A 21148-nucleotide genomic window follows, 5' to 3' on the forward strand; every position below is an offset into this window, starting at 1 on the left:
AAATCAGCTGTTGTGGACTTTGCAAGTGAGTCTGGCATCTGAATGAGTAAATCTGCTTTAGCTCGCCCAGCCTGACCAACCTGTTGCTGGCATTGCATGTGTCTGCTTAATAACCTGCTTTAGAGGGGTGCACACTTTAACCAAGCTCTTTGAGTCAGCGAAGTCCCCTCCATCGATCAGCCGTGGCAATAAAGCTGAGGCTTTGTCAAATACAGTACCTGTAGGTGGAGAGGCAGGGTGGGTGCTCTGCCACTTGTATTGCCACAGATCTCTTCACCACAACCCCTGAGAGGAGATTGAGTCATAAGGCCTGGTTGCATATCTGTCACCAATCTCCACCACACATTTTAGGCTTTTGTTTCCTCTTGAGATAGAGATTTGTAATCACTAATTGCCATGTGTTTCTGAAGATGCATCATAGCAGAAGGTGATTGTTTTTTGTTTTTTTTCTCTCTCTTTTGAAACTATGAGCAACTTTCTTATTCCTCAATATTGTTTCAGTTTTCAGAGCAAATATAAAAGGCTGTGTCTTTGGGGTCCAATTAGAATGACATGGTTCTAGTCCCTTGTTACATTTACACTACATGATAGCCATATTATACAAAACCAAAATGTATTACACATTTATGAAACGGCGCTTACCCACAGTGATAAAAACTGATAAGATACTGATAAGAACATACAGAACAGTCTGCCCACCCTAAGCCTAAAATATTTTATTGTTTATTTAAGTTAATGTCTTTTTTTATAGTTAGTTATGTGTAGATGTGTTGATATCTTAATCACAGGACAGGGTTCACACTCATTTTGAAACTACTTTATTGGCTTCTTAGTTCAAAATGAAAGCTGCTCTGAATATGGAGCACCTTGGCAGTGAAGCACTAAACTGCTTATTTGTCAGCATTGTTTACTTGTGTGGGTTAGGAAGTGTTTTGCCCTGTCTAATATTTTACGGCAGTTGGTTGATCTGTGTGGACACCTTAAACACAACACCATGAAGAACTGGTTTGATACCAGGGTACCCTTATTGAAAATACCTGGAAATATTTTTTGCTGCCACCATAGCGGTATTTGTCCTTGACTCGCAGGGACGACTAGCCCGTTTGGTTACCTAAACAAGAAATGTCAGTGGTTGTCTCAAGAATCTGGCTCAGAAAATGCTCTCACAAACGCAAGGTGTAGCAGAAGTTCAGGTGGGTAGGGAAGCAAAGAGCTGGGCTAAGATTTAATCACATGTCAGCTCTAGTGTCTAATTACAAAGAGGATGTTGATAAGGGGGGCCTCACAAATAATGGTTAGGCTCAGGGGAAACCTGTTCTGAGTATTTCTGATCTGCCTTTCTAGTTTGGGGAATACTGTGATGATTACACCTTGCTTTGATTTCCAAAATCGCTACTGTTGGAATGTTACAGCTTGGCGTGAACACGCAGGTTTTAATCCTACAAATTCTATCACACGAACCTGCAAATGTGTTGTTTAGTGTACTGTAAATGTATCTCAAAAATGTTCTACACTGGTTTCAGTGCCTGTACAAAAACACTAAGTTTTTTGACACCCTACTTTGACAAATGTAAAAGACCTTCTTTATTTAATAAAATGAACCAAACTTGTCAACACAAACCAGCCATATAAGAACTTTGACTAAATAGGTCTAAAAATTAGTAAAAGCTATTCTAATAAACCTTTCAGTGACCGTTTTTTATACTCTGTTGAGGAAACGTTTGATCTTTACTCAAGAGAGGTTTGCTACCCAGCCCAATATCTGACTAAAGAGGAAGAAGTAAGTTAACACATTCTCATGTTGCTGGTAATTAGTTTTTCTTTTTAATATTATTGCACTTAACTTGATGCACGTTCAATTGTACTCAGCTCTAGCATTCTGTAAACTTGTTTTGGACATACTATAGACATAATTTATGGAAGCAATTAAGGCCCGTGGGTTTTTAAAGGGGATCACTCTGCACTCCAGTCCAGTGTGTGCTTAAGATGCACACATTTGCAATGCCTTTGTGTTGCTGGCAGAAGGCCCTATTAGAGCCCCATTCTGTCAGTGGGCAGCTGTGTGCCTGTGTACTGAGCAAGCCACTGGCTCATTCTCCGTCTGTGTATACAACTCTCCCTCAGTCCACACACTGACACACATTCGGTCACTTTCCACCATCTGTCTGTTGATCTCTTTTATTATTATTTTTTTTTTGGACTTTCTGTATCTTTCAGTCTCACTTTTTGCCTGTTTTCTGCTGTTATTTGTCTTCCTGTTGCACTAATACTGTGGCTCTCTTTCTTTCGCTTGTTCTCTGGCCCGAGGCATTATGCAAAGCTACCAGAAAAGGATTGTTAACCATGCTTGCCTCCGTGCTACTCTCTATTCATTTCAGAAGCTTCCCTTTCTTCTCTGTGACCTGCAGTCATAACTGCTGCTGGCTTCAGACACACTGAAGCTCATACCACTTGGCTTCAGGGAGTTAAAAACAAGTACCTTATTTATTTGTTTTTGTCAGTATATTTGTTTCAATGCTGTTATTCCTCGTTTTGTATATTCCCTCCTCATTAACATGATAGATTTGTAAGTCTGGCGTCTCGACGCCCACAGAGCCAAAGACCTGCAGCTGAAAAGAAAAGAAAAGAGGCATTCTCACATACACCAGAGAAGCACTCCCCCAACCCCCCAAGACAAGCACCAGACTTGAAAAGCATTCTGGGATGCAATAGGAATGCTCCCATCAACACATCCTACTGTGGTGTTTCTATGTGTTGATAGTGAAGAATCATAAGTTTAAAAAGAAGTTGGCTCTGGTGTTGCTTTTTGATCCTTAAATTAGTGACTTTATACCATCGAGTCTTGGTTTTATCTCCATCTGAAAAAAGAGAAGACTTTAGTCGCATTGATTTGTTAGTCAGTGTGTTTCTGTACCCAGTGCCTGAAGGTATTAAGGTGTTGTATGCAGAAGGTGTGTTTGTACCCGTCTGCATGATCTGTATTCTTCCAGACCTGTACTCCAGATGAGCTAATGTTTTGTCTCTTCTTGAAGTGTGTCATAACACCCATGTTATGAATGACAGTGGTTGGCATTGTTCGGTTTATTTTCCTCAGCTGCTCTGGATAGGTTTCTCCTCAAAATGTCAGCCGTCGCATATAGCTCCCCTCTGAATCATCTGTAGATCCAGTCTGGTGAAACTATCCCTCAATTGCATCCCCTGGAAAAAAGAGAAATGAAAGCCTCTGTTAGTGTTTGGCACAGACAGTCTAATTTGATGTATTTTTAGAACCTGTTTTCCGCAGTTTTGACAAAACTTAACCTTCCAAGGTATACATATAAGTGCAGTAGCTTTTCCTTATGCAAGACTGACATTTAATGTGTTGCATTCTCTAAAGGTGGATCTTTGTGTAAGCCTAGTTTGACATCAGAGCCAATGTGTCCTGATAATCCTGCCTTGCACAAAGAGGACCAGTTATCATGTGTCGGAAGGGGTGAAACGTGTCATAACTTCTGGCTGTAGGCTTCTACGCTGTATTCTAATTGGTTCTCAGTAGTTGTTTGAGTTGGGTTTGAGTCTGTCAGCATGTTTTACATACACCTGCAGGTTATTCCAAACAATAGCACAAGACTGAACACCAGCAAGCAAGATTTGCAACATTAGCCTACTGGCAGCAGATCAGCTGATTTACTTCAGAATGTCAGGAAGTAGATTTAGGATGGTGCAGTCAGAGGTCTAACAGAAATATTGTATAGAGAGAAGTTTAAGCCAATCTCTAGTTTGTGTGTTAGTGAGCAAATTTTCACTCTCATTTCAATTTATAGCCTCGTAAAAGTGAAAGATGGGTACAAAAAAGGTTCTGCTCTCCCTACTTTCTTGTTGGACCTTTTATCACTACACAGTGTGGGTGTAATAATTCATTCCAATAACAATTAGACTTTTTTCAGCAAGCATTAGATCAAATCACACATTGTGTCCACAATTTGATTTGATGTGATTTTTATTATAATGAAATCATTGCCAAGAGTATAACATCTCTATAGATGTAGAAACAAAAATGATCGGTCATTATTATTATTAAAACGTGTGCAAACTGTGCGCTAATGGACAAGTTAAAGTTGATGTTAAGCACGGCAGAATGGATTTTATACGTATTAGCTGTGTAAATAGTAGTCTGTCGGTGGTGTGACAACACCCAAAACGAAACACATTCAGTTTGTTTTTTAAGTCTTCCTCTTCAGTGCATTGCGATGCATCTGTTTTACACTCCTAATACTCACTATGGTGTGCAGTCAGAGGTCCATATGGTTAGCTGACCCCCCTCATGGATGAATCAATGGGCTGATGGAATGCTGCTCGTAGTTTTCTTTTGGACATTTTCTCACCCATACACCCACTCAACTCACCCATAATACACCCCCACAACATGAGCATGGTATTATGTAACAGCAGTAATGTCACTTTATTACTTGATTGGTAGTGACAATCTGTATACATACGTCACTTGCTTACACAAGATAGGAGCGGTCGCCCTTATAGAGCTGAGCAATTACAGGGGATTGCTAGCAGTGCTGGAGGCTCCCATGTAATGTATCCCTGATGGATTAGAGCTCTGGTTAGTGTGCACAGAACAGAACAGGCACTCATAGATAATGGAAGAAACCACAGACGGAAAGGCAAGGATTGAAAGGGGGGTAGTGTAATTAGTGGGGTACCTGATGGAAAGTCATGGCATGCAAGGGTCACTTCAGGGGGCAAGAGGCCCCATACCTTCCTTTACTCAAACTGAAACACCTGATCCTATGCCTGCCAAGCTTCTTAAAGATTTCAGTTAACTAAGGCCTGGTCTGAGACACAGGAGTCAACCCCAAATAAATTTCAGGCTCAAGTAGAGAAGAAGAAGTGTTGTCTGCCGGTTGTATGTCATCATGCTGCAGCTTAGTACACTGGCCTTGTTCAATAGTCCAGGTCCTACAGCAAACACACTGATAAAGAAACTGATGAGCTATTCAGATATTATTCTTTACTCGCTGGTCGATGTCTGCCTTTTTCACATCAGCAGTTGTCACTGTTTTTGTGTTTGGTTGCTATGGTTACCTATTCACTTCATAGAAACAGTGTACTACTTAGCAACTGTTTTATGAAGTAAGTCAAAGAGAAACTGGCCCCTAGACATATCTGTGAATAATCTTACTGAATTGATGTTACTTTAATGCTTGGTGGTGTGAGTAGATAATTCAACATTTCATGTTACACATTACTTATCTTATCTTAAAGCCATCGCATATACTGTAAGTTAATATAGTGGGGGCAGTAAATTATGGTGGGATGTGATGTTTGTGGCTCTAGCTTTTTGTGTTCTTCTTGTGTTCTTTTTTGAAAGCAGGAGTGGTCATTAAGGCATTTTATTTGAAGTTAACTCTGTCATAATGCTTTCTGGATATCACTTGGGGTTGTCTCTCTTCGTGTATTTGGTAATAAGTCGTTCCACACCCAATTCAGCAGTGGCATGTGACCACAAGGGAAGCACAACCCCATACACTGCAAAGGGAAGTGCGGTTGCACATGCGTGTTATGCTAGAGTGTCTTCACGCCAACTAAGCAGTGAGAAGGACACGATTATTAACTGGACTTTCAGGTTGACGCTTGAGAAATTCTCAAAAAGTTCTTTGAGTTATGATTCCCGCTTCTGTTTTAATTGCAGAGCTGTTGTTATAGGTAACCACTCCTATTCAAAGTAAAAAATAAAGCAAATGATCTTTTTGAATTGCTCATTAAGTAGGGACTTTAAGTGCTGGCTGTATTTATGTTGAGGTTTATGGTCATGGTCGTTAGAGAAACGTTCAGGGGAATCTGCAAACGGAGGCCAGAACCTGACTACTGGCAACGCATAAAGTTTGACTGAATGAGCTCTTCATTGTTTACGCACTTCTGAAGATCTAGTGGTGTGATGGCGTGTTGTTTTTGGCCAGCATTCCCGTGCCACTGGGTACTAGGGTGATGGCCAGAGCATTCAGTGGTATGTCTTGACCTCCCTAGGACCATGTTTACGACCTCAGCCTCATTATATGAGAGCGGGGTGGCTGTGTGTTCACCCTGAATTAACAATCCACACCGCAGACTTTAACAAAAGAATGGCTTCACCCCAGACTACAGAAAACCTGAGCGTGCAAAACGTTTCTTTTTAATGCTTTAATTTTGCTTCCCATGGCCATGTCGACTACGTTAAACAGGTGTCAACATCCAACTTCTTGCACCAGAAAATATGTTCAAGCAATGCCAGTCAGATCAGAGAAAACGCACTAAAACTGACATTTAACCTTTTTAAAAACAAGACTCTCATATGCACTCTCATATGTGTTTTTACTTGTATCACCCATGCGGTATTTTGTTTGTTTGGTCCTCGTCATTTCATTAGTATGAAATTAGTTTGTTTCTTTCAGCTGCAGCCACCGATCAAAGTCTTGACACCAGACGCGCTCCGCACAAGTATGCAGTGACCAAAGCCAATTGGTGATGGACACCAAACACCCCGTCACAGAACTTTAGGGGGCCCCAAATAGGCTTCTATTTATCTGCCTGTACAAATCACAGCCTGGGCAAGGAGCCATATTATCTTAGCTGCCCTTTCTAGTGCCGTCCTGAGTCACTGGCTATTGTGAGCCAAGAGCTGCTGTCTGCACCTCAGCGTACACAAGTCTGACTAGAATTGCCATTCAATTTTAGTCCACAATGGAGGCAAACTTTAGTTAAATGAACATAGAATGTTTCACAGGCCCAAACAATATCATAGTTTCTATTTAGTGATGAAGCTTTCCTTCAGTTTAGTTCATTTGACAAAAAATAGCAAAGGCAGATGGCGCTCCTTCTCGTATGGCAAGGCTCAGTAGACATTTGCCTGGGATAGGCGTTTATTGCAAGTACGGTAAATAGATGATTATGACTACAGGGGCCCGTCTCATTCTTGATCACAACTTGCTTGAGGACTGTTTTTCAAACTGGAATAACAGGGCAGCTGTCCTGAAAATGTCAAAATTGTTTGTAATTAAACTAATCTGAAGGGAGGTCTAGCACATCTAGTCATAAGGGCATGCTTCATTTCATATCTACAATGCATTGTTTAAATTATTGTGTACAGTATTTGGTTGGGAGTATCAAGAGGGGGCGAGTCAAGTCATCATTTAAGCCATTCCCATTTGTTTGCTGATTGATCCGGCTTTAAGATACCTGCATCGATTCTCAGTGGAGGATGTAAAAAGGAGCATTTAACAAACCACATAATGAAGACGGTTAATATAATAGTCTTCATACTTGTACATGAGGCGTCTTGCAATCTGATCTCTTGATGAATTTTCTTTAGTATGGCAGCAAGTCAAACAAAAAACGGTGAGATGCAGCCGAGACTTTAAGCATTGACGGTCTGATCAGTAGAGGCTCTACAGAAGTGCTCTACAGTCCTCTTACCATTAAGCTCTGGTTTCCCCATCATGCGGAGTTGGTTCATTAAGTAAGCATGGCTCCAGGTTTGAATTCACACCCGGTCTGCCTTCTCCCATGACCCCACTTGCCAGCCACAACACGCTACACATGCACGAGTGCAGGTTAGCATAAACAGATGTGCATGTATAGATATAGTCTCATTCTCACCCTGAAGGAACATGTCACACTTCTTAACTGCATCAATCAAACAGTTCACTGTAACAACAATTACACGATTACCATGCTCCTCTACTCCCACTCTGTCTAACACAAGGGATGGGTGATACCAAACCTTTAATTTGATATGAAACTGGTCATTTTTGTTACAATTTGAATGATACCAATGTAGATACAGATCATTTCTTATCAGTAATGTGATCTGCACAACTGATCGAGAAGAACACTCCCTCCTCCACTGACTCTACCACCACCACCAGCCCCTCTTGCCTGCGGAGGCCCAGTTGTGCTCCACTGACTCTCCGGGATAAATGGAGATAATGGGAGTCATATGCTAGCAGTTGGTTTGGGGCAGGCTTACATGAAACATTTATAGTCTTCATGTAGTCATGAGGCTAGAGAAGAGTGAAGTGATAGTGATGACATAGTGAAGCAACAAGATATGACTAGACTGGTATGAAATTGCTCCTTGTGTGAACAACCTGCTCACTTCTTCTTTTTATGATGTCCCATTTTTCTTTGCACTTTGTACTGTCCCACAAACCCCATTTTATACCCAGTGAACACTGGCATGCTTTTCTCTAAAGAATGTTCTATAAGTGCAACAACCCTTACTTAACATGAAACCACATGTTACACGGGCAGGATAACATAGTAGGCCTGGAAGATCCATTAGCCTCATGTGTTGCTCCACGGCAGAAAGCTGTCATTAGCCAACAGTTGATTGGGGGATCTGAACCATGCTGGTACTCTCTAATTGGATGCACTTAGTGTGTTTGGTGGTTGGTTAATGATGGAGAGAAGCTCAAGCCGAAGGTCACTGAAGCTATTCCTATCCAACCGTACTAAGGATGATGAAGGCGTAACTGAACTGGCCCATCATTTACTTATATCTTTTGTGCATTAAGTAGTATCAGAAAGGGTGAGTAGAGCAGACATGATGAGGCATGTTTAGTAAAAAAAATCTGCTTTGCATATAACTCCCTCCAAGCATTTTAGAGTTTGCGTTTTAATACAGCTACTGTCTGTGTTTTACCATCTGCGGGTGCAGACAGTCAATGCAGCAACCACAGCTGTCTATATATGTTCATTTTCTGTTCATGTTTCTTTGCCACAACATGTCTTTTCCTGGATTAGCTAGACTTTGTGCTTTCCGTTACAGCATGTTTAGATTCCCATATGTTCTCTGGATAATGTGGACTTAAATGTTCATTTAGTCACAGGGATATGGCAGCATGTTTTGTTTACAAAGACAGTAGCTTTATAGGCGTGTAGCTATATGGAGAACTTACTATAAGTGTCAGGATGTTGAATAGAAAAACACATGTCAGCAATCCTGTTTCTCAATTTTTTTCATTTGCCTTCAAAAATCAAACATTGGGTTATTCTGATCTTATTAGACTTCATTCCGGCACATACTTTCTTTACAAAATTACCAATTGAAAATATGAATTAACTAATAATTAACTTAAGTCAGGGGGACAGACATTTTAGTTGGTGCGTCAGATTAGGCCGACTGATCGCTATTTGCCTATAATAGTTTTAGGCTATGCTCAAACGTGAATTGTGTTTAGGCCCGTGTTTTTGTTCATTGTCTGCCAGACAGATACACCCAAAAGCTGGATTTGTGTTGTGATAACATAACATCCTGCAATATAAACCTTAGAAAGAACTTTGAGCGTAAATGAGAATTTAAATGTTTCTTTCTGTCATCTCTTTCTGACAACACAGGGATCAGCTGAAGTGTGAGAGACGCCCTCCTACCTCCACCTCCACCATCATCAGCACTCGAGGGCTGCACTGCAGATGGGAGGTCAAATACCTTCCACCCTCATCTAAGATGGCTGCCCGTGGCCTTCTTCTGCATCAAAACAGAGTGGAGCAGAGCTGTGCATTACCATGGTGATCATCTTCTTGAAAACACTGGAAAAGAAGAAGGGAGTCAGTGATGTAAGGTGCAAAAACATCGAGAGACGGCTGGTGAGAGAAACAAGCTAACCGGTTGTTAACTCTTGTTGCAGTTAAGGCTCTGAAGTGTTTCACATGTTTGGCAGTGGTCAGCAAAATGAATAGGTCAGCAGTGGTTATATTCTACATAACCACATGCCACAGACGCCACCTCTAGTCAAGTTTTACTCACGTAAGGCAGATCACAATCTAGTAGCCTGTTCGCACCAAGTGAGTAATTTTATCTGTATCTATCTTTAGCTATCATCATTGTGACAGTGAAATGAAAACTAAGCTTTTCCTTTCTGGGGGCTGTCTTACCCCCTGCCAGATCCATATCACTTTCATCTTTTGTGTGTTCAGTCCAGCATGTGTTTAGCCTAGCTTAACGCAAAGATTTAAAGCAGGGGGGAAAGCTAGCCTAATTTAGCTTAGTCCAAAGTTGGGTAAAAAATACATTCTCCAAGCCAGTTGTTTTTTATAGGCCTATGTTGTGTATTTTACATTTGTAAAACAGAAAATAAAACAAGATATTGTGGTTGAAGAAGGAGTTAGCTTGTTAGTATTTTGCTTATCGCTAGTCCCACTAGTCTTTTCACAGTGTTGTAAATAAAGTATGTTGACATGTAACTTTGATGGTTTTTGGAGTCTTGAGAGCCTTTTCCGTGAACGAAATCATTTAATATATGATGGCTTCTGGACATTTTAGTTGTTTTGTATACCAAGCTTAATATTGCATTTTCACTCATCACTTAACCTTGTTAAAGGCCTGCTGAGGTTTTAGTGTATTCATTGTTTCATTTAAACGTCTTCTGCTACATAATAAGCTTTATTTTGGAATCTATGCCTTGTATCTTAGAAATCATTTGTTGTTGTGGTAATAACCTCAAGGTGAGTCAGAGCAAAGTTTCATTGCATTTTCCTTTTGTCCTTTGTGCAAACAGCCACCACCCTGTTGTAAGAAATTAACTGTGAGAGGATAGGTGTCTGATATAAGATAGGCATGCTCAGACAAAACCCTAAATAGCATTTGTTCTTTTAAAAAGACATAGTATAAAACAAACAACATGTGAAGTTTATTAATATGGCTCTCGACAAGGTAAAATTGTCCAACAATTTCTTAAAAGAAAATTTTGAGCAAACTGTGTAATTTGTGTCTGGCCTTACAAGCTTAAAAGAATAATATGGCATTATTAAATGAATTTGCTTATGGTATTACATACACAATATAGAAAAGACAGGTTTGTTTTCACTTTTGAGAGAGCTAGCCTACGGTAGCAGTTTCTTTTGTTTTTAGCCTTTTGCTAAGCTAGGCTTAGCACAGCGGTGGAAGAAGTGTTCGGTAAAAGTGGCAATACCACAATATAAAGTACTCTATAACAGCAGCTTTATATCCAGCAGACATGGATCAAAATTTGCATACATTTGGAGTTTCTCCACCATACGAAATCCAGTAGTCACTGTTATAGGCTAGTGTCATAGTTTTAGCTGCTAAATGCTCCACTCTGTTCACCAGATAGCTAAGTTTGACTGCTGAGCAGGTAGTTTATTGTGGGATTATCAGAATTTATCGCTGAAAACATCTGCCTGCTTTGGGAAATGATACTGATGAGAGCAATGAGAGTGAACCAAAACAATAAAGTTGCAGGCCGTAAAACTAAAACAATAAGCTGAAAGATTTTGTAAAGGTCCGTAGAGTCGCGTGTTAATTCTCTGTGGGTTCATCACTACGAGCAACACCTTTCACATTACACACAGTCATTTGATCTATTGTTAATATAAAGAGAAGTGCAGCTTTAAGAAAGTATACATTTCAAAGTTGTGTCTGGTTATATACTGTTGGGTTGGGTAGGTTAATCTGTGCCATTGGGAAGGTTAATCTGTCTAACAACAAAGTAACTTGGAATTATAGCTGTCAAATAAATGTAGTGGAGTAAAAAGTGCATTGCCCTTTCAAATATAGTGGAGCGGAGTTGCATAGAATGAAAATACTCAACTAAAATGCAGGTACCTCAGAATTGCACTTGTGTTAATTTACTTTTCCACCACTGGGTTATTACCATTATGTTATGGACAGGGGTACTAAACGTGCAGATATGAAATTGACATTGATCTTCTCATTTGATTGTGGGTTGAGGGCAAACATGTTATTTGCACTTTTGGGTTTGTTTTGTATCTTTCTGACTGTCTGTTTGCCTGTCTTCCACAGCGTGACCTCCACACCATGAGCAGAGGGACCACCCTCTTCTCCTGTGGAACTGTGGGTGAGTTATCTCCATGATCTCCATTTGTGTCTTTCGGTTTGTCTTTCCTTCTATGCTTCCTCTTTCAAGCAATAAAAAATCATTCATTCATTCATTTCTTTCCTCTGCACTCAAGATATGGACAGCAACAATGGCTGGTAATTTCACAAATATAATAGCATAATGGATTGCCCCTTTTAATCCCATGACAAGTTGAACCGTCAATGTCAGCGACCCCCCCACTAAAACTATCTCATTGTTTATCCCCTCTGTCGCACTCAGTCTCTCACTTCTCCCTTTCTCTGTCTGTCACTCATCCCCCTCTCATGATCAGGGTGCACCTGCCTCCACACAACGTTGCACACCACTCTCATGGGAGTGAACTGTAATTGAATATGCTGTTGCCTATGTCAACAATTTCCCTTTTGGCTCTGTCAGTGTTGCAGTAATTACCCCCTCTGTTAAAAGACATGCTACTGTTACACACGCACACACACACGATCACTCATGGCGTAGTGGCGTCATAGGGAGGAGCGTGGCGTTTCCACTGTTAATGTTGACATTAACTTTGTTTAGCATGTCTTGTTAGTTCAACCAGCACTTTGTCTCTTGCTTTCAAAGGGTGGCCTTTTGAAGTTCATCCCTTTCTCCCTTTGTCAAGTTCTTTTTCTAACATTCCTGTCAGGTCGTCACTTTAGCCCCCGTACATTGTTTGTCCACCCAAAACAATGATTTCCTTCCACCAGTCTGTGAGAGAGCGTGCCAAAATTAGAGACAAGCATCCAAAAGGATGGAATTTGGATCAGCAAGGGGCCCTTTTTGCCAAAAGCTTCAATAGATTCACGACTTAACCACTTGGCTTTGTAGCTCAAGCCACTATGGCACTTTACTGTAGGTGTATTATCTCCCACAACTGTGTTATTGACTCTTTTGTGTGGATGGTGAGACAGCTGGCAAGTTGTACTGCTTTCCAAAGCATATTTAGTCAAGCTTGACTAATGGGGGGTGACTTGCCAACTGTTTCACTGGCTGATTCTTATCGTAATATGTAGTTCATGTTTTTGGAATCTGCAGGTCCAGGTTTAAAATAGTCAGGAATGTGGAAGTTGCTTGTTTGTCCGCAGGATAACTCCTAAACAGCATCAGTTACATTTGGTGGGCTGACATGTCTTGGGCTGAGGAACAGTCAGATCTCATTGGTCATCTAGGATTTCTACCATAGATAACTGTAGGTTGTTTTTTTTTTTGTCCGCACGTATGAAAGTAATCAGACAGATACTTTCTAATACTATGAGTCTTGACTTACAGCTGAGGTTTCTCTGCGTGTCTTAAGCTGTGAATAATAATCAGACATAACTAGTGGTGGGCCGTTATCGGCGTTAACGTGCTGCGTTAACGTGAGACTCTTATCGGGCGATAAAAAAAAATATCGCCGGTAATCTATTCTCGAAGTTGGGTTGGGAGTTGGGTCTATAGGGGAGAGCCGGGACGATTGAAACGCGGGACGAATGAAACACAGCGATTTTCTCGGAGCCCATACAAGTCTGATATGCCAAACTACCTCAGCACATACAGTCCACAGTACAGGGAAAAATCAGGTGGATACGTCACACTTTCAGAGTTATATGAAAGAAGCTGTTTTCAATCACAGAAAGTAAATTCACTCAAGCAATCTTTTGCGCCATGGTCGTGATCACATAAAAGATTAGTTAGTACTTTAACAAATCCTGAAGTTTTTAAATGTCAAAGTTTTACAGTTTAGAAGCTAGTGAAGTTTAAACGTCAAGAGTCACTGTCGGGACGATTGAAACAGGTGTTTCATTCGTCCCGAAACGCAGCCATTCTACCTTATTTAGATACGGCGGGAGGGGGGCAGAGTCCACTAGGCTGCAGGCTGGACCACCAGGATGCTCACAGCCAAATAACGGGATCTTCACAGTTGACCAGGAAAACAGGCTGCAGATGTAGGCCTACTACGCAAGCTATGATGACTTTCACCTTGATATTTTAGCGCAGATGTATACCTAGCCGAATTGCACTGTAGGGGGCGAGAACGAGTCTTCGAACCTGTGTGTACGCCTACTGTGAAATTACCACATCAAACGTGACGTGCTAACATGGATGCTGCTATGAAGCCGCCGGGTTTGCTTCAAGGAAAATTTATTTTTAAGAAGCTTCCCAGTGGTTTTCTCAAGCAGTTTGTGATGCATTTTGGAAACAGGAGATGAGCACCTGGTCTAATGCGCCACCTGGCTTGATAAACCCGTTCTCAAAGACTTACTTTTAGTCATTATTTGGGTAGCACACATATTCTGAATGCCTTCGGCAGAATTCAAATGAGCCATTTTAATCTAGATTAATTCCAAGATTACAGTGAGATTAATCTAGATTTAAAAAATTAATCTATGCCCACCACTAGACATAACACATAGTGATCTCAATGAGTGATACTTTTGGCCTCTAAACCATACAGTGCATTATAATCAGCACAACCAAATTCTTCATAAAAAAAAAAAAAAAAAAAAAAATTGAATATCAGTTTTAAAATGCCTCTATGCTTGCAGAAAATTACATCTTGCTGTTAGTTTTGTTTTTCAGCTACAGTTACACATGATCAGCTCTGCTTTGGACTGTGCAGCTGCCGTGTTATTCCCTCTATGCTTAATGCTGTCGTTCATCTTAAGACAAATGACTGCGCACAAATAATTATTTTGTTAAATGTAACAATATGCTGCTTGCTGGCCAACATGGACCACCCTACGGTGGAGACTACCTTTCCTGAGTCGTGAAGGTGGCGTTGTTTTCCCCAAGCAACAACAAATCTGCAAGCATACAGTTTGAGCAGTGGCTATTTGTGTGTGAGGGCAGGGTTTTGAGGGAAGGAATGATCAAATTTGAACATGAAATCAATGAGTCATGTATTGAAAGCCCACGTTCTTGAATAAAGATAAGAAAAAAGGTCCATACAACAAAGCTCAATTGTGATTCATGTGCTTAGTGCTGCCTTAAATTACTTTAAATGTGTGTTTCTTCCATACTGTAGTTACCAGACAATAATCTTTCATTTTTTTTCAACAGTTTGTCCTTATGGCAATCATTCCCTCTTGCCTTAAGCTTATTTCTGTTCAGTTGGGCCTTTTTGTGCCTGTGTGTTAAGGATTAAATGTTCATTTCAGCTATTATTACCTTCCTTTAAGCTAGAGTTGATCATACTATAAATAACATGCAAGTTTTGCTCATTATTTAATTGTTGCACAGATAAAGACTTCTAAAAAGGGGCTGCTACCGAGCTCAATGAGAGTGAGTTTGTATGTTTTGAATATTACAGAGGCAGATAGGTGGCTGGACCTCGGTCAAAGCTGTGCCGTCCAGCAGAGAGCTCCCTGCCAGTCTGGTGCCAGTCTGGAGAGCCTGTGGGATGTGATGCCTGAGCCGGGGAGCTGGCACTGGGCCAAGGAGCCAGGCAGTGCCACAGCAATCACCAGTCTGATAAGAGACCTCAGCCTCGGTGACGGCAGCGTGACCAGCCCCCACTCCCACACCCCGTCCACCACTGCACACTACACCATTACACCTACCAACCAAGCTCCTACGGCACCTCCAAGCAAACGTCAGTGTCGCTCCCTGTCTTTCTCTGATGAATTCAGTGGGTCACGCTCATCTTGGAGGCCCCAAGTCTCCCGGGTGTGGACAACGGTGGAGAAACGCAGGTGCCACAGTGGAGGAAGTGTCCGAGGAGGTGGGGGTTTCTCCAGCGGTCATTTTCCCTCCATGCAGCGTAGCTCCAGCTTCAGTTTGCCCTCACGCTCCCACATCCCTTCAGATGGAGCCCTGGACCTGCCATTCTTCAACCAGCAACTGCCTCTCCACCCTCAATTCACTGCCTCTCCAGTCTCCCCTACCTCGCCTTCCTCGCATAATCACCACTCCCGCCATCACCACTTCCTCAGGCCTCTCTCCCTCTCCCATGAGCAGATCAGCCTGCCAGAGCTCCAGAGGGAAGAGGCGTCGGAGGCCAGCTCTCCAGACTCCACCCCAGAACTGGGGAGGCGAGCCGTCACGAGAGCCGGGGGTACGGGGTGTCTGTCTCGGAGCAGGTCCCAGCCCTGCGTGCTAAACGACAAAAAGATTGGTATGAAGCGCAGGAGACCAGAAGATGCCCAGGAGCAGCGGCCCTCCCTGGACCTGGCAAAGATGACTCAGGTTAGCTGGAAATGTTAAACACATGTTGACAGGCACAGACAAGCATGCACACTCTCATTCATTTGAATGCACTTGTAATTTGACTCATTGAGTTTAATATCACTGTAATCCACTGATTAGAAATAAGCGGATGCTGATTTATGGTTAAACTTGCTTTAATGCTACAAATTGTCTTCTATTGCATTTAATTAAATCCTGGACCAAATGCCCTTACCACAAGGTACATTTTTGTACTTATACCAAGGGGAAGTTCAAGAGATCTTCAAACATAACTGGGCCTGTCTCTCTCTCTGGGCCTGACTGAATTAAGATTTCTGGGTCGTCAGTCCAAGGCTTTAGGGCTAAGTGATCTCAGGCTTCCCTCCTTCCAGCTCAGGGAGTGGTGCTTACTAAAGAAGCATTCCTCATGTTCGGTCACGCTGCCTAGTACCACGCTCTAGCAAGCCCTGCTCCGGTTTATCATTTAATTTACTCTGTTGGGTAAACGGCCCATCCAAAGGTTGGTCGCCTTGCCGTACATATGCTTCCCCTCTGCAACGTCTACCCTGTATTTCATTCATTTCATTGCATTCATTCCTGTCAGGCAGCTAGAGTAACTGAAGGTGATTAGATATTTGGATGCGCAGAACTGCGTATTACTTTGCCCATGACAAGAGTTTGTTTGTTCTTTTTGTAAGGTCAGAGGGAGCAGTGGAACGGAGTCTAAATGACCCCTGGACAAAACCAAACCTAAAATAGAACCGTAGAAGTATTTTAATGACATGTACTGTTTTGATGCTTGGCAGTGCTCTGATTTTTTTTATACGGAGCCCAGAAAGATCTTGATTTTGTTCACATCCTTCTTCATTATTTATGTGGAAGCTCTTGAAATTCTGGACAGAAACAAGTACCAGTAGCAGCCACTGATACCACAGCCAACCTAACATGATGTAACGACTCAGTTCTCGGATTGTAGTCCCTGCTTTTCTGCACTTATGTCATTGATATGGTGCGCTAAAATCTGCCTTTATCACACCTCCTGTCACAGACATATTGTCCTTTTCCTGTTTTCTTATTAGAAAGTACCATCAATTTATCCCTCTACCCTCCCTTCCTCCTCCCAAAGATTTGTGTTCCCAGCCAGTCCCCCTCAGGACCTAGCCAGAGTTGGATAAACAGGGCTTCAGTAATGGAGACTAGCGAGCGTGTTTCCTCTAGTCATGCCAGCTACTAAAAGGGGAAAATCAAGAACGATGATTGTACATGCACGTAGAGATACAAACACACACGCATGGAGTCAGTTTTACCTCTGGTTGCAGCAACACTTGAATGCAGGTGCAGACCTCTGCAGACGTAGTATCTCATTGTCATTGTTTCTCACCTCAATTTTCAGTCTTTGCTTTCTCACTTACTTGCATGCCTAGAGCATGGAAAGTAAGCATTAACACAGCACACACGTATCATTTAGAACAGGTTTATTCTCTCGCTTTTACTTCTCTTCCTCTCTCTTTCTCCTTTTTGCCAATAACCAGTGCAGGTCAAAGGCTGCATCTAGTTTGTCCAGAAACCTAAATAGGCAGGGTTTTAAATGAAATAACCTGAAACCTCCAGAAGATTGAATATTTACATAGTTGTCATAAGTTAACAAGGTGGTTTGCCCTAGTGAGAGCCAAGGGAAAGTTACTAGCTGGCAAACTGTCTGGAAAAGCAAGTGATAATGTGGAAATGTGGGGCTGGTCACAACCTGCATCTGTTCTGGTGAGGACAGAACATAAGATTACTGTCAGGGTTGGGAACAGATGATGTTTTCACGCCTCTTATGGAAATTTGGTTCTTTGCATGATGTGTGGAAGGGATTTGTTCCCAATGCCAGAAATGTCACATCCCATTTTACTTCAGCGGTTTTTGGCCAAACTTAATCAGTGAACTTACCGCTGATGCGTGATATAAGTGACGCTCTTTCTCCTTTTTGCCTGGCTACACATTACGCACACTTCCTCCCCACTCGCTTCCAAGATGCCTGATGGGTCTTCATCACAACACTCTCAGGCTGAAATGGCATCCCAGGCAGCCCCGCCTTAGGGTATAAACTAAGTTCTTACTTCTTCTTACACCTACACACATACATACCACCATACCTCCTCTATTGTATAGGTGTGTGGATGAGTAATACAGTCTAAAATCCAGGAAAAGGAAAAACACAAATCATCTGCACCCAAAACAGCGTCTTGTCTTGTTTATTTTTGTATATATTTTTGGACTATCCAAATGCAGAATGTTGTTATAAAGTCTGCTGGAGGTCCGGGGGGTTAAGGATTGTGAGAGTCAACATGTAACAAGTCTCCAGTATGTGTTGTCAGTGGAACATGGTGTAATTTGGCCTCTGGATTCCTCAACCACGTCAATGAAGTCGAGTGTGAATTTTGGGGATGCATGTCATGCTAATCGACTATAGCTCGACTACCGTAGGGATTTACATGCAACCACCCCCATAATTCCTCGAATATCCTCCCTGTCAGCTGTATATATCCGCTCACTCCTCTGTCCACTGCCTCATTTCTATCCCTGGCTGCCCTTCCACCTTGGCCCTGCATTGGTTTTTTTTCTCAGTATAGTGGGTGTAGTGAGCTGTCAGACGGGGAATGTTATCTCTTGATTCTAGGTCACATGCTGAATGATTGTTGATGCTGCTCACACTGCTATAGAGGAAATGGCCTGTTTGAGGCCAGCCTGGCAAGTTTCATTGTTTTGTGCCTGTCTTTATAGCCCCAGATGGCAACTTTGGGTCATTGTACATTTTGAAGAAAAATAACAAGCTATCTTTGACTTAGCTGTGTTAGCAGAAGAGGTGGTAAAAGGGGGCGTGTTGCGCGAATGTTTGAATGTGTGTGCGGGTGCCTGTGCACACAGGAGAGAAATAGCAGGGTGAAGAAAAGGGGTATTATTTCTGCAGGGAAGCTGGCAGAAAACTCCTCTCTCCTCTTTATTAATATTTTCTGGCTGGCCCAAAATCGAGCTGCTCTGCTCGTCCCCTCCTCTGTTCATCCTTCTCCATTCCTAGGTTGGCAGACATGGTGATCATAGCTGAGCGTCAAGCCCGGCAGGCTTATGGGAACACCTAGGTGGGCGCCTTAAGGTGCGGTGCTTGCCATGTATAATGACATGTTGGGACTTGTCCCGAAGGTACTCTGTAAAGCATCCCCAAACACCAGTGTGCAGTCACACGTAGTGATGGGATCACTCTTTTCGGGGAGCCGGATGTTATGGCTCCATTGCTTCCCTAGAGCCGGCTCTTTCGACTCCGAAACTGCTCTTCATTTAGTACCACTTCTGCATGTCACTGTCTAAGTTGCATTCTTATTTGTTGCAATAAATAAATATGGAAGATTCTTCATCTGCAAGACTTTGAAATATTCTGTCATATTGATGGTTAAAAGTGTAATGTGTCAAAAATAACTATCCTAGTAGTATATAAAAAATAACAGTTAATGGAGGGGCTCCCATTGTTCACGAGAGCCGGCTCGTATTGCCTCTGCTTGTTTGAGATGAGGGGGTAATCCATCCGTAGATGTCTCGCAATTCTTTCTTGAAATATTATGTCAGATCGGAAATTTAATTGTGACCACACTGGCATATACTGTACATCATAGAGAATTCCAAATTAAAGCTGATAGCAGGCGTTTGTCAAAGTCAGTCTGTTGTGTTTTCCCTGTATAAACTAACATTCGCTACGGACCAGGAATATAATTAAGGAGTCTTACGAGGGATCTTTACGGATTATTTAAATTTTATTTCGTTTTCTCATTGACAGTATGCCAGTATATGAGTACCTTAACGCTCACAGAAAGAATTTTGGCTGATGTGTCACTGAAGAAAGTACTTTATTACTTTATTATTATTTTATTTTTTTTGCATTTACACCACTGATGCAAGTTGTCTTAATTATAGTAAAAGAGAATGAAATGAAATTTATCACTTTGTTTAAATTACAGATTGTTACATATACACTATGTTTTAAAAGTAGCAAGTAGTCTCACATTAAGGGGAAAGAATAAATCATGTACAGAAATCAAAAATTTTGATGCATCAACATGCATCGATAATTGTTTTATCATCGCATTGTAGCCCTCTGACTCAGAATGTACAACTCTGGGAATCTCAGAGATTCCCACCGCTGCTTGTTCTACCATTGCTACCGTATAGGCATTTGCGCGTATCTGCTATGCATTCCTTCTGTGGTGGTACAGTGAATACGAGACACATTATCAGACCAAATCAAAGGTGTTCACACACAAACAGCAATACAGACAATTGATACGAAGGTGTGCAAATATGTTGTCTGCCTGTCAGGAATGAGCTAAGTTGTCCTCTATTTGTTTGCACCCCTGCCTTCTCTTTTATTTTACAGTTGTTGAAGTTGGAGGTCTGTTTGCCTGTCTTCCTCAGAGTAGTGTGTAACTGGATGTTTTATTGATGTTGTCTGACCTATTTTCAGCACCAAGCTAACCGAAAAAAATTTACTCATATTTTGAATCTGTACATAGGAAAGTACCTGCATGCTTGTGTATGTGTCTGTGTGTTGTGTAAATTTTTCACTCTTTGTTTCATTGCAGCTGTTTTCCAAAAATCAAAAAAGTTAATTTTATTTCTCATTAATGTACACTCAGCACCCCATCTTGACAGAAAAAAACAGAAATGTAGAAATTTTTGCAAATTTATTAAAAAAGAAACTGAAATATCACATGGTCATAAGTATTCAGACCCTTTGCTCAGTATTGAGTAGAAGCACCCGTGTGTGTGTGTGTGTGTGTGTACACACACTTCTCTATGTGTGCTTATCTGCATGTAAGTTTCTAGTCAAGTTCACATCAGGACGTTTGCCATAGTACTTAGCAGGATGTTGTTTGCCCTAATTATCAGAAAGATATTTGCCTAACCTCTTGGCTCGTGCTTGGGCTGCTCCCAAATGCTGTGTATAATGTATTTAAACTGGAATTTTTGGTTGTGTTGAGCATAGTTTTGGATAATGTATGTGGAAAAAGTAGGCTCTCATCAGAATCAGTTTTATTGCATGGGATGTGTACACATACGAGGAATTTGACTCAGGATTGTACATTGCTCACGATGTGCTTACTTATACA

At 41.6% G+C, this 21148-nt stretch overlaps 1 protein-coding gene and 1 long non-coding RNA gene across 3 annotated transcripts in view; one reads left to right on the forward strand and one right to left on the reverse strand.

Annotated features, from left to right (window-relative positions):
• LOC123984384 (protein FAM53B-like) overlaps positions 1-21148 on the forward strand; it is a 28434-nt gene that overhangs the window by 492 nt on the left and 6794 nt on the right. The window contains exons 2-4 of one of the 2 annotated variants that reach the window (XM_046071238.1): positions 9367-9615; positions 11792-11846; positions 15154-16028. In XM_046071238.1, coding sequence (XP_045927194.1) covers positions 9535-9615; positions 11792-11846; positions 15154-16028 — 1011 coding nt within the window. In that variant the 5' untranslated portion in view covers positions 9367-9534. Of the gene's footprint in view, positions 1-9366; positions 9616-9723; positions 9814-11791; positions 11847-15153; positions 16029-21148 lie in introns of those variants that run through there. The other variant, XM_046071239.1, reaches the window with a different exon arrangement.
• Positions 1720-13878, reverse strand: LOC123984385. The gene is made up of 4 exons (XR_006828434.1): positions 13673-13878; positions 9400-9558; positions 2964-3198; positions 1720-2858 (listed from the first exon to the last, which is right to left on the reverse strand). It is a non-coding gene; the product is annotated as an uncharacterized LOC123984385 (long non-coding RNA).

Source organism: Micropterus dolomieu, linkage group LG15 (genome assembly GCF_021292245.1).
Source record: "Micropterus dolomieu isolate WLL.071019.BEF.003 ecotype Adirondacks linkage group LG15, ASM2129224v1, whole genome shotgun sequence".
NCBI classification, from domain to species: Eukaryota; Metazoa; Chordata; class Actinopteri; order Centrarchiformes; family Centrarchidae; genus Micropterus; species Micropterus dolomieu.